Raw genomic sequence first — 13,614 nt, 5'->3', positions numbered from 1 at the left:
GCCGCACACATTCAGCCTGTTAGGTAAGGACACATTTAAAAGTATCTTCCACTGAAATCCAAGTGTATACACTTGATTTGTGAAGCGAAACACAGCGGGGCATCCGAACTTCGATATATACCGATAATCTCTGAACTGGCAGTAACTCTCCAGCTAGAGTCTGCAGGACCATTGGTGCAATCTTATGCCAAGTCAAGCCTATTTTAGTCAGTAGGCCTGGAAGGGGGGAACTTTGTTTAGGATTGCATTGCACGGCAGTCAGCTCCATGAAAACAACACAGCGCGTAGCAGCATTGAAAAAGGACAAAATTCCTTGTTCGGGACAATTAGGAAATAGGCTGAATGATTAGGCTGAATATAAAATGAAACAAAACAGCAAAGCACCAGAATATCTTTACATAATTTCACAGTGTAGTTTGTTGGTCACCCTCAAACTTGAAAGGGCATCTAAGCTGGGGAAAAAAGATACAGAAAAGGGTTGGTGTATCTACCCAGGGGTGTCAAACATAAGGCCCGCGGGCTGGATCTGGCCCCTTGAGAGCTCTTATCCGGCCCGCGGGTCAGCCAAAGCAGCCACCCCCCACACTCTCGAACTGGGTGGCAAGTCATGGCCCGGCCCGACCAAGTGACATTCATGTCATATCGGGCCCTTGTAACAATTGAGTTTGACACCCCTACTCTACCCTGTGAGGAATGGCTCAGGGAACTTTTTTTAAGAGAGAGAACTGAGTGGTGAAGAGGGGGAAACAAAAAAGGTTTCTAAAACTGTGAATGGTGTGTGTATGTGGGGGGAGGGAAGCTGCCAGCCTTTCCTAATATTTGAGGGTCAGGGAAGTTAAGCAATCAGCAATAGATTCAGGACAGGAAACTTCGTTTTGGCCCAACAAATAGTTAACTTGAGAAATCCCCGCGAATGCTGGCTTTAAATGACTTTGAAAAGGACATTAGATAACTTCACAGCCTAGTGCTTCATTAGTTAAGCTACCTAACAATGGAAAGTTCTTTGTAGGTAAGCCTCGAAATAGGAGATGCCGGTGATGGGGGACAAAAAAATGAGAGGGGCCCGTTAATATTATGCCTTGCATGCTGTGTGTGTGTATGTGTGTGTGTGTGGGCACACGCCGTCAAGTCACAGCTGACTTATGGCAACCCTGTAGTGTTTTCAAGGCAAGAGAGTTTCGGAGGTGGTTTGCCACTGCCTTCCTCTGCGTGAGCTGGGAGAGTTCTGAGAGAACTGTGACTGGCCCAAGGTCACCCTGCAGGCTTCATGGGGAGGAGTGTGGAATCGAACCCGGTTCTCCAGATTCGAGTCCGCTGCTCTTAATTATTATCATCTGCCTAGCCAATGGTGGAAACAAGAGGGGCTCTTGGTTGATCTAGCATGGCTGGTAGGGAGCAAGCCCTACTAAGAAGTCAGCCCCGTTTTACTCAGTGGGGCTTACGCTCCCAGGAAAATGTTTGTAGGATTATAGCCTTTGGATAGTTTTGGTTGGATCGTGCCCAATGCGTGCACATGAATATTTGCCATCATACAAGAGGAACACACGCCCTTTTTTGACCTAAAGAGAACTCCGTCAAGATCCGAGGTATTTCACACTATGGGATACACCACCAACACAGTGCATGGCGCTGGTTCCCAAACCTGTAAAGTCGCCCATTATTTCTAAACAGACACCTTAGAGTAAAGTGAAGAATGTCAGCTCGAAAGCTTCATTTAAGGCGTGGGAGAAGAAAGGACGACACTTCCTTAACATTTCCCTTTCATACGTAAAATTGGTCTGAAATGAAGAGTTTCCCATTCCCCAAACATACTAAGGCTCATATGGAATATTTCACTTGATTGATTGAAATTCGGGGAAACCACTGAAAGTGACTGTCGAAAGAAATGACAACGGACCCTTAAAGGAGAAAACTGTCGCTGGCGCAAACTGTTTCGCTAAAGATTGTCAGCAATACTGTGTCATGGTACGCACTGTGAACAAGCACACCTTCTGTCCACACACAACAACAACTGGCTGCAAGTTGAACACACTCTGAAGTGGGATTTCTCTCGGTTTGTGATACGTTTTCACGGGTGCCAACAAGCTTGCCTTGTACAGATACCAGCCCCGAGGTGCTTGGAAGTCCACCTCACTCAACCGTTCATGTTATTATAATCTTTCAGTAGGGGTGAGGGGGGGAAGAAGGTATAAACATGTACAGGACATTCTGCTCTGTTACAGATTAATAATATGAACGTCTGTGCTGCACGTTAGTCTGTTAGAAGTTGGTGAGCAGATCAATGCATAGCAGCCAAGTGGGAGAGGAGAGAAAGCGTGAGCCAACTCCGTTTCTGGATTCCATCAGGCTCTCCGGGCTGTGTCCAGATGTACAAAATATTTGAGAATGCTTCAGACCAAGGTGCTCCTTCGTTAAAAGGAAAAAACCAAAATAACAACAACGTAAAGTACTTCACAAGCTTCAAGCGCTGTCATCCAGCCGCTTTGTGTTTCCCGCCGCAGCACCTGCACATGACCCCGCAGTGGTAACAAGCCCGCAAAGGTGGGTAACAGCACATACAAGGGGCGATAAAGGACAAGGCGATAAGGGCCAACCACCGGAGGCAAAACTTTTCATCATTGGTATCACAAGAACAAGGGTCCGTATAGTCTCCTTCGGGATCAGACATGCAGTGATACAGCATACTATCTGCGCACCACATACAGCTGACTCGGCGGATGCAACTCCTCACTCGGTCAGGCGCATCCTGGCACTGACCCCGCCTGTTTTCGTCATGATTGAACATGTCCCTGCAATAGCGGCATCGCGACCTCTCCCCGTCTTCCTTCCACCGCCCTTGTTTGCACCGGGCAGGTTGTGTCTTTACCACAGCACCTTTGATGTCATCTCCCAGGTCAAAGTCCGAGTTGCCCACGTAAGGGTAAGTGTAATCGTGTTTGGGGGCCTCGCTTTTGGCAAACCGAACATACGAGTCCCCATCGTCCGGGTCGATGTATTTCCCCCGCATAGGGGTATGGCGGTAGTCCTCGTAACCCGTCACCCAGATCTTTTCCCGTGGATTAATCCGTACAATTTCTTCGTCGTCATCTGGGAAGCTGACGTGTCGATAAGATCTTGGGAGTGACTGTGGAGAGAGAATTTGCAAAAAGCTCACATGTTTTCATAAATCATTAGAGTTTGATGTTATTTTAAATGCAGCCCAGTAGCCTTAACACAAACTTTTAAATAGGTTGGCGGATCTCTATTGTTAGGATAGGGCAAATCACATAAAATACATAAAAAAACAAAATTGTAGTACTGGCTTTCCCATTGACCCAAAAGCAGAAAAAGAGAAAGTTTGGGAAAACACCCAGAAAAATTTAGGAAATGCCCCCAACCCCAAACAGTTTTTCCATTTTTCCAATGAAAGTGTAATCTTTTCTTTCTTTTCTTTATTTTTTAAACAAGTGTTATGTGTTAAGAGAGAGTTGGGTGTAGCGGCCTGTGATTTTCTCTCACTTTTGTGTTGGGTATATTTGCAATTTTGCTTCTAGGAAACAGAGGCATTTACAATTTTAAATTCCACCAATATACCAATTAATACAATTTTATGGACTAACAAAGTTACAGGTGATTCAATTCATGTTGTCAAAGGAGCAAAACAGGTTTAGGCTCGATAGGCAAGTAAGTATTGCACATTTTACCCCCCGCCATTTCCTTCACCATTTCCATACTTTCACCGTGACTTGAAAACTTCCAGAAATCTTACATCTCTATCCAAATGTCACAGATATTACGCGTAAACAGATGAACTGTTTATTCATTCAAAAGGAATCCTCTATTTAAAAAATATAATAAATCTAATATCTAATGAAAGGCCAAGATACCCATCATACATGCAGTTGAGAGTTCATGGAAGAAGAAGGGTTGGTTTTTATCTGCCGATTTTCTCTACCTTTTAAAAAGGAGAACCAAACCGGTTTACTTCCTTCCCTTTCTCTCCCCACAACATACACCTTGTGAGATAGGTGGGGCTGACAGTGTTCAGAGAGAATTGTGACTAGCCCAAGGTCACCAGCAGGCTTCATGCGGAGGAGTGGGGAAACGAACCCGGTTCTCTAGATTAGAGTCTGCCGCTCATGCGGAGGAGTGGGGAAACGAACCCGGTTCTCCAGATTAGAGTCTGCCGCTCATGTGGAGGAGTGGGGAATCGAACCTGGTTCTCCGGATTAGAGTCCGCCGTTTATGTGGAGGAGTGGGGAAACCAACTCAGTCCCCTAGATTAGAGTCCACCGCTCATGTGGAGGAGTAGGGAATTGAACCAGGTTCTCCACATTAGAGTCCGCCACTCTTAACCACTACACCACGCCGGCTCTCAAAAGGAAAGAGGGCTTCCTACCATTTCCTACGGCACAGCATAGAGTCCTTGAAAATAACCAGGGCCATATAAGGACATCCGAACTCCTCAGAAGGAGTATATAACTGGAGAACCATCCTGGATCAACAGAAGAGAGGACTCACTTGTTCTAGATGATAGTGGTCAGAGCTAAACTGGTCATGAAGGTGTCCCAGGGTGCAGATTCGGTGATGCTCGCAGGACGGAGGAGATACTAGTGTTCGCAAAGGTGGCTCCCTCTTCTGAGAAGAATTAGAAGAGCTGTCCGTAGCGTTCTGTTGGTGACATAAATGGGGGGAGGGGGAAGGTGAGTAAAAGAGAGCGTGGTTTCAGGGGATTCCAGCCGCGGCCCAGAGTGAACGCATGAAGCTGCCTTATACTGAATCAGACCCTTGGTCCATCAAAGTCAGTATTGTCTACTCAGACCGGCAGCCGCTCTCCAGGGTCTCAGGAAGGGGTCGTTCACATCACCTACTTGCCTAGTCCCTTGAACTGGAGATGCCAGGGATTGAACCTGGGACCTTCTGCATGCCAAGCAGAAGCTCTACCACTGAGCCACAGCCAGGAAAAACAGCCGGGAGGTTTGAGTGTTACCGGCAGGACCTGAGACTTCGCCGCTGAAGAACAGAAGTACAAACTCAGCCAGCTCTGCAACAGCTTTACTGTATTCGGCATTCGAAATTCCGGAATCTCCAACCAAAGCAGACTCACGCCTCGATAACTAGTGATCGTCTAAAACGACGAACGGTTTTGTGGTTCACTGGTTCACCCCCCGTATATAAGAGTTTTCTCTTAGCTTAATCATAGCTACAAAGTTAGGCCAGTCACACCAAAATACAGCAACGCCTAGCTTTCGGTTGAAGTTTCACGGTAGAATTGCTTTTTATTTCGATTGAAGTCTGAAAAATTCGTCCCTTCCAAAAAATACTTTGGAGCAGAAATCTGGCCTATCCATTTGCAGTTCCCAGAACGGCAGGAAGAGTTCCTAGGTCACGCAACATGTGCGACCCAGAGGAAATTGCACACAGCGTGGGTCATACTTGGCCACTAAGCTAACAGCTTCACTAGGGCTCACCTGATCCACAAACTTACCCTCCAAGTGGAGGTCTGACACTTATGAAGGTGAGTTTCCACCCATGGCTGGTTTTGGAATTGGCAACCAACAGGCTCGTAAAATAAGGCCGTCTGCTTTCAGTCCTGCTTTAATCTAGCACCTGAACATACATCTTAAACATGGAAGCAAAAATACAGGCATTCGTATCGACATTACGACAAATCTGATATGAACTGGCACTCCTCCAGTCCTGTAGTTTGAGAGCAGGCCGAATATTCCTCTTTCTCAGTTTTTTTAAAAAAGCACTTTCCCTTAAAACACAAATTGAATAGTAACACGATTCCCAATTAGCTGACCAATTAGCCGCCCCCCGCCCCCGGTCACTACTGTAGTGGAATTAAAGAGTTTAGCTTGAACTGCTGACGAGGCAGATCCTATTGGCTGGGATGTAAAGCCATATGACTCCTTCTATCACGTTTGAGGCCGATGCTTGCCTTTACATTGGAGACAGTGTCAACATTGTCCCCAAATGTGAATTCAGGAGGTTTCTTAAGAGAAACTCATCTCTGACTAGGAAGGTGGTAAGTTACCATGCAAGTCTTGGCCATCTTCTGGGCTTAGAGCAGGGGTCACTGGGTGTGTGTGGGAGAGGTAGTTGTGAAATTCCTACATTGGGCAGGGAGTTGGACTAGATGACCCTGGTGGTCCCTTCCAACTCTATGATTCTAAGTCAACTGGATTCAGATCCTGCAAAGCATACATACTTTATAGACCAGGGGTCCCCAATAGGCACCATGGTACCCACCAACACCTTTTCTAGAGCCCGTCAAGTGTTTTTGGGCGGGTCCCGCCCAACAGCTGAGCCTCGGGACTGGGAAGCGCGGATGTGTGTGTGTGTGCGGAGGTTAAACTGCTCTGCGCTGCCTGGAATCAATGCTGATTCTATGACCTTAGGCAGATCATGAGAGGGAGGGCATCTCGGCCATCTTCTGGGCATGGAGTAGAGGTCACTGGGGGCGTGGGGGGAGGTAGTTGTGAATTTCCCACATTGTGCAGGGGGTTGGACTAGATGAACCCGGTGGTCCCGTCCAACTCTATGATTCTATGACTCCATTTTGGTGGGATCGCTGGAAAGTCAAGTGTGACTACATTCACCACCAGCACTCTCTCTTGTCTGCTTGTTTGCAAGAAGAAGACGAAACCGGAGACCACTAAGAGTTACGACACTTTTACACAAAGCTCAACATATTTCTGCAAGAAATACTTTGGAAGTTTTAGTTACATCAGCTGTCGAGTTCTATTTTGGTGGCAGATTCCTGCTAAAATAAACGGGGCGCTTCATAAATGCAAACAAGTGACCCCATCTGACTTCTTAAAATATCGTTTCTGTCTGCTGCCCCGTAACAACCTGCCTTTTAACGCTACACATTGGCTCACGAACGCACAGCTGAGACGCGGTGGAATTTTTAAAAGCCAAAAATAGCAAAATATGAATGCAGAGCAGGTGGATTTGGTGAGCGGCGTTTTCACAAAAACGTGTGAATTCAAATGCTTCTATTTCAGACAAAAGCTTAGGGGAAAACACATTCTTGGAAGCGACCACATTCCTTAAAAAAATTAAAAAATTCTCGCGCCTCCTAGCCAGCCGACAGAGTTTGAGGCTTTTCTCTATCTCCGAGACTTACTTCTCTTGCTTCCAAACCCTTTTTTTTTTCATTTTAAAATTTCGGAATAAAGAAACAATACTTTTTTTTGCTCCAGGACATTTTTTTTTAAAGAAAGCCTTTGTTCTTTCATTATACATTCACTTAAAGCAAGCATCAATTGTAATTTAAAAATGTAAAGCTCATTGTGCATTTTCGATCAGTTAACTTTGGTGTTGGTAGCTAGGTTGCTTTATCAGCCTCTAATATCAAGACAAAGAGTTGGTTTTTATACCCTGCTTTTCTCTACTGAAAGGAGTCTTAAAGCAGCTTACAATCACCTTCCCTTCCCCTCCCCACAAGACACCTTGTGAGGTAAATGGGGCTGCTACAGGTAGGTGGGGCCGCTACGGGTCATACGAAGTCATGTTTGCAACTGTTGACAATGTCATGCATGCATATATTTGTTGCATAAATATATAGAGCTGCATGCAGTCAAGCAACAAATATAAAATTATGTATTTGAGCTAAGTTACTGAATTGAGTGCTCTGACACGGATGGCTCAGGCGAGCCCATCTCATCAGATCTCAGAAGCTAAGCAGGGTCAACCCTGGTTAGTAGTTGGATGGGAGACCACCAAGGAAGTCCAGGGTTGCTAGGCAGAGGAAGGCAATGGCAAACCACCTCTGCCCTGATCTGGGTGGCCCAGGCTAGCCTGATCTTCTCAGAGGCTAAGCAGAGTCAGCCCCAGTTCACCCTTGGATGAGAGACCACCAAGGAAGTAAAGGGTTGCTATGCGGAGGCAAACAATGGCAAACCACCTCTGTACATTTCTTGCCTTCAAAACTCTATGGGGTCGCCATAAGTCGGCTGCGACTTGACAGCTCTTTCTACCGCCATAAAGATGTGTTAGGTAATCCATGCCCCTGCACAAAGACATGCTCCTCCTGAGCACCACACGCAAGCCTCCTGGGGTGTTCCTCTTTCAACCACATGAAAGGGAAAACCTCCTTTCATCTGGTTGGTTGAGGTACTCTGGGCAAAGATAAGCTCTGCATACCCTGACCTGGATGGCCCAGGCTAGCCCGATCTCATCAGATCTCAGAAGCTAAGCAGGGTTGGCCCTGGTTAGTACTTGGATTGGAGACCACCAAGGAAGTCTGGGGTTGTTACACAGAAGCAGGCAATGGCAAACCAGCTCTGCCCTGACCTGGATGGCCTACGATACCTGATTTTGTCAGATCTCAGAAGCTAAGTAGGGTTGGCCCTGGTTAGTACTTGGATGGGAGACCACCAAGGAAACCACATGAACACATGAAGCTGATTTACACTGAATCAGACACTTGGTCCATCAAAGTCGGTATTGTCTACTCAGACCGGCAGTGGCTCTCCAGGGTCTCAGGCAGAGGTCTTTCACATCACCTACTTGCCTGGTCCCTTGAACTGGAGATGCCTGGGATTGAACCTGGGACCTTCTGCATGCCAAGCAGATGCTCTACAAACTGAGCCACAGCCCCTCCCCAGGATGGCTCCCAAGTCCAGGGTAGCTATAAAGAGGCAGGCAAAGGCAAACCACCTCTGTTCGCCTCTTGCCTTGAAAACCCTATGGGGTCGCCGTAAATCAGCTGCAACTTGAGGGCAATTTCCACCCCCACAGTTCTAAGAAGGCTAGTGTGAGAACTCAAGAGTAGCCTTCTGGCACCAGACCGACCATCCATTTAGCAGAACCCCGTTTCCCGCTTTGAAATAAGACAGGCTCCTCTTCCGACACGCACATACAATGCAACACCACTTCCGAACAGGCAGCAGGGGGCAGCAAAGATTGGATTTGGCACCCAAATCCAACCCAAAGAGAGGGAGAGGCAGCTCCATTGTGGCGACAGAACCCAGCAGCCCCTGGTGAGCCCCTCCAGCGGCAGATGGGCTGGAAGGTGAGCAGGGGGAGATGTGGTTCCCTTACTGCAAGTTTCACGGACCCCCCACTCATTCTGTTCTATTCTATGTTGTTGTTTTTGGGTTAACGTAAGAATGGCCATGCTGGATCAGACCAAGGCTCATCGAGTCCAGCAGTCTGTTCACACAGTGACCCAACCAGGGGCCTCTAGGAAGCCCCCAAACAAGATGACTGCAGCAGCAGCATCCTGCCCATGTCCCACAGCACCTAGTATAATAGGCATGCTCCTCTGATCCTGGAGAATAGGTATGCATCATGACTAATATCCATTTTAACTAGTAGCCATGAATAATCCTCTCCTCCATGAACATGTCCACTCCTCCCCTCTTCCAAGATGGCAGCCATCACTACATCCTGGGGCAGGGAGTTCCACAATTTAACTATGCACTGTGTGAAGAAATACTTCCTTTGATCTAGTATTCTAGTATTATTTTTAGTGTCATTTTTAGTGTCATTTTTAATTGCTTTGAGGGCAATCTAATCAGCCAGAAATTTTGCAAGTGAGGCCTGCTTTAGCAGGCACCAAACATAAATGTTTTATATTACAATAAAATAATACTTTTTACGTCAAATCAAGCCTGAACTGTCCCTAGAAGCTAAAATGACTCAACTGAGGCTGTCTTACTCTCGTCTCAATATGAGAAGACCAGAGTCACTGGAAAAGCCAATCATGCTAGGAAAAGTTGAAGGCAGCAGGAAAAGAGGAAGACCCAACAAGAGATGGATTGACTCTATCAAGGAAGCCACGGCCCTCAGTTTGCAAGATCTGGGCAAGGCTGTTAAGGACAGGACTTTTTGGAGGACATTGATTCATAGGGTCACCGTGAGTCGGAAGTGACTTGACAGCACTTAACACACACAGGTGCACAAGCCCTCCATGACTTCGGTTTCTGTTAACAGAGGGTGCTGTCCAGCAGAATGTCTGTGTCCCCCACCCACTGCAGCCAACTAAACTCTCCAAAAGGCCTCCCCGTTCCCTCTTTCAGGGAGACCACAGAGGTGAACTTCTGTTCAACCAACAGAAGCACCTTCTGGTAGCTGAAAATTTAGTCTGGATCCAAACTTGTGTCTTAATAGAGCCAGAATGGTGTAGTGGTTAGGAGTAGGGACTTTAATCTGGAGAACCGAGTTCGATTCTCCACTCCTCCACATAGATGAATTTGTGTTGAAATGGCAACCCTTCTATGATTATTACCTATGTGCCAAGTAAACAATTAATGATTTATTCCAAGAAAATATCTGATGAGATTTAAGATGGGTTTTTTTCTTTCCCTTTTTAACTTCAGTCTAATCTGAGGCTTGGACGATTAAATATGATTTAGTGAGTTTTAAGATGTTTAGACGTTTAGGATGAACGATAGAAATTATGGTAATAGTCTTTTTTAAGTTCAGATCACACCAAGCCTCGGAGGATGGTAACTGTTTTACCTTTTTCCTCTTTCCTGTATTCCTTGATATGATATAATAAAAAGGTAAAGGTAAAGGTCCCCTGTGCAAGCACTGGGTCATTCCTGACCCATGGGGTGACGTCACATCCCGACGTTTCCAAGGCAGACTTTGTTTGCGGGGTGGTTTGCCAGTGCCTTCGCCAGACATCTTCCCTTTACCCCCAGCAAGCTGGGTACTCATTTCACCGACCTCGGAAGGATGGAAGGCTGAGTCAACCTTGAGCCGGCTACCTGAAACCAACTTCCGTTGGGATCGAACTCAGGTCATGAGCAGAGCTTTTGACTGCAGTACTGCAGCTTAACACTCTGCGCCACGGGGCTCCTATATGATATAATACAATACAATATATTTTAAAAAATGCATACTGATTTTACAGTTTTATTTTGCCCCTCACACCTTTCCCCTCAGCTCAGCTGCATGGGGTAAGTGAATTTGTGGCTGTGGAGTGAGAGAATGCATTATTTCATGACCCAGCAGGCCTTTCTCGACTGAAGAACCCTTACCTAAAGAGGAAACGATCTGAATGGAGAAAGTGGATTAATTAAATTGGAGGCAAAGTCCAAATTCAGACCGCTGGCAAGTCAGTATGTTCTTGGCAGAAACAGAACGAATGGCTAGAATCAGGTTGTCTCCAGAGAAGAGCTTAGAGCTCTGTGGAAGGACATTTATTTCCAGGCATCTGGAACACATATGGGACTGCGGGGAGTCTCTGGCATTCAGGTAACGCTACATTATATGGTAGTTTAAAAAGCAAGCTTCACCTCTGGAACACGAAGTCGACGTTAAAGTGTTTTTAAATCCCCTTGAATTTCACCAAGCGAGAGTTAAGCACGCGATTGATTCTCCCATGGAAAATCTATGGGGTTTCCAGCTCGTTCAAGCAACCCTGCTTGATCAGACCAGTGAATCATACAATCAAATCATAGAGTTGGAAGGGACCACCAGGGTCATCTAGTCCAACCCCTTGCACAACGCAGGGAATTCACAAGTACCTCCCCCCGCACACCCCAGTGACCCCCCTACTCCATGCCCAGAAGATGCCCAAGATGCCCTCCCTCTCATCATCTGCATACGGTCATAGAATCAGCATTGCTGACAGATGGCCATTTAACCTCTTCTTTAAAACCTCCAGGGAAGGAGAGCTCACCACCTCCCGAGGAAGCCTGTTCCACTGAGGAACCGTGGTCCATCTAGTCCAGCATCCTCTTTCGCTGGTCAACCAGCTGCCCTGGAGGGCCAACAAACAGGCTCCTCGAGGCTGTCTCTACGGCACCATCTCTCCCGGTACGCCCCCCCCCCCGAGAGTGTTACACTCTGCCAATGACAACTTACTGGTTGTCCCCAGCCCCAGAGGTTTCTGGCTGTCCTCAACCAGGGCCAGGCCTTTTTTGGCTCCAGCCTGGTGGAACTCTCTCTCCAGTGAGACCAGGACCCTGCGGGATCTAACACAGTTCTGCAGGGCCTGTAAGACCAAGATGTTCCTCCAGGCCTATGGTTGAGGACAATGACGGTGTCCATCATATCTGGCCTTAGGGTTGCCCATCTCCAGGTACTAGCTGGAGATCTCCTGTTGTTACAACTGAGCTCCAGCTGGTAAGAGATCAGTTCACCTGGAGAAAATGGCCACTTTAGCAATTGGACTCTATGGCATTGAAGTCCCTCCCCTCTCCAAACCCTGCCCTCCTTAGGCTCTGCCCCAAAAACCTCCTGCCGGTGGCAAAGCGGGACCTGGCAACTCTGTCTGGTCTCCCTTTCCCCTCTCCTTTTCTGTTCTTCCATCAGATTTCTACGGGGATCCTGATTGCAATCCCCGGCCCAGTAGCAACCCTGTGTGCTAACACATAAGCGCCTACCTGCTTATTCTTAGAAACACTGGTTTCAAATTGAATTGGATTTTTGTATTATATCATCATTGTATGTACTTTTATATGACGTTAGCTGCCCTGAGCCTGGCTTTGGCTGGGATAGAGGGCAGGACACAGGCAGGATGCTGCTGCTGCAGTTATTTTGCTTGAGGGCTTCCTAGAGGCACCTGGTTGGCCACTGTGTGAACAGAATGCCAGACATGATGGGCCTTGGTCTGATCCAGCAGGGCCTTTCTTATGTGCTTAACCTTGCTGGTCAAATGACTGTAAATAAACTGAACTGGAACTATGTGCTTAACTGTTTTGATTGCTGTTTGGGCAGGGACTATTTTCCTAAGATGATGTCTCCACTTCGTAGTACGATACACGTGCACAAACCCCGCCGTGTCAAGTCGACCCAAGCGCGGACACACACAGGTACATATGGAAATATGCTCAAAGAACATTGGCACAGGGGTTGTTACAAAACAGCAAGCGGTTCCAGCTCCCGGCACATTCCACCTCCCCTTCCTGAAATCGATAAATCACTCCTGGCAGGTTAGCTGGGAAGCAGCTGGTAATGATAGTTTCGCTCTGGAGGAGAGGAAGTCACCTTTTCACCCGGCCTGCTGCTGTTTGTCTTACAACCGCGACAAAAGAACAGATGAGAACAACATGCCAAGGGTCCACAGTGGATACGGGCGCGAGGCTGCAGGAAACCAGGTCCCGGTGTTATTACGCAGCTCAGATTCTGGGAAGCAACTGCCGCAGTCCACAGAATTTCCCTCTTTCCCTCCACGGCACAACGCATCTCTTCTCACGCAGAAAGCATGGCTCGGTGAGAAACCAAGTGAGCCAGCGTGGTGTAGCAGCTGCGTGTCGGACTGCGCATGTGTTAAGAGAGCCAGTGTGGTGTATTGCTTGAGAGCGGGGGTTTGGAGCAGTGGACTCTGATCTGGAGAACCGGGTTCGATTCCCCACCCCTCATGAGTGGTGGAGGCTAATCTGGTGAACCGGGTTGGTTTCCCCACTCCTCTACATGAAGCCAGCTGGTTGACCTTGGGCTAGTCACAGCTCTCTCAGCCCCACCTACCTCACAGGGTGTCTGTTGTGGGGAGGGGAAGGTGATTGTAAGCTGGTTTGATTCTTCCTTAAGTGGTAGAGAAAGTCGGCATATAAAAAACCAACTCTTCTCCTCTTCTTCTTAAGTGCCGTCAAGTCGCTTCCGACTCATGGCGACCCTATGAATCAATGTCCTCCAAAATGTTCTATTGTTGAGCCTTGCTCAGGTCTT

The 13,614-nt window shown here is 47.3% G+C and overlaps 1 protein-coding gene across 1 annotated transcript in view; it reads right to left on the bottom strand.

Moving 5' to 3' along the window:
* Window positions 1-2,470: 2,470 nt before the first annotated feature.
* SPRED2 (sprouty related EVH1 domain containing 2) overlaps window positions 2,471-13,614 on the bottom strand; it is a 65,906-nt gene continuing 54,762 nt past the window's right edge. The window contains exons 5-6 of the mRNA XM_056856639.1: window positions 4,501-4,650; window positions 2,471-3,124 (exon numbers count right to left, since the gene is read on the bottom strand). Coding sequence (XP_056712617.1) covers window positions 2,471-3,124; window positions 4,501-4,650 — 804 coding nt within the window. The remainder of the gene's footprint in view (window positions 3,125-4,500; window positions 4,651-13,614) is intronic.

The sequence above is a fragment of the Euleptes europaea genome, chromosome 10, assembly GCF_029931775.1.
Source record: "Euleptes europaea isolate rEulEur1 chromosome 10, rEulEur1.hap1, whole genome shotgun sequence".
Classification (NCBI taxonomy): Eukaryota; Metazoa; Chordata; class Lepidosauria; order Squamata; family Sphaerodactylidae; genus Euleptes; species Euleptes europaea.
This window is presented reverse-complemented; position numbering and strand designations above follow the sequence as displayed.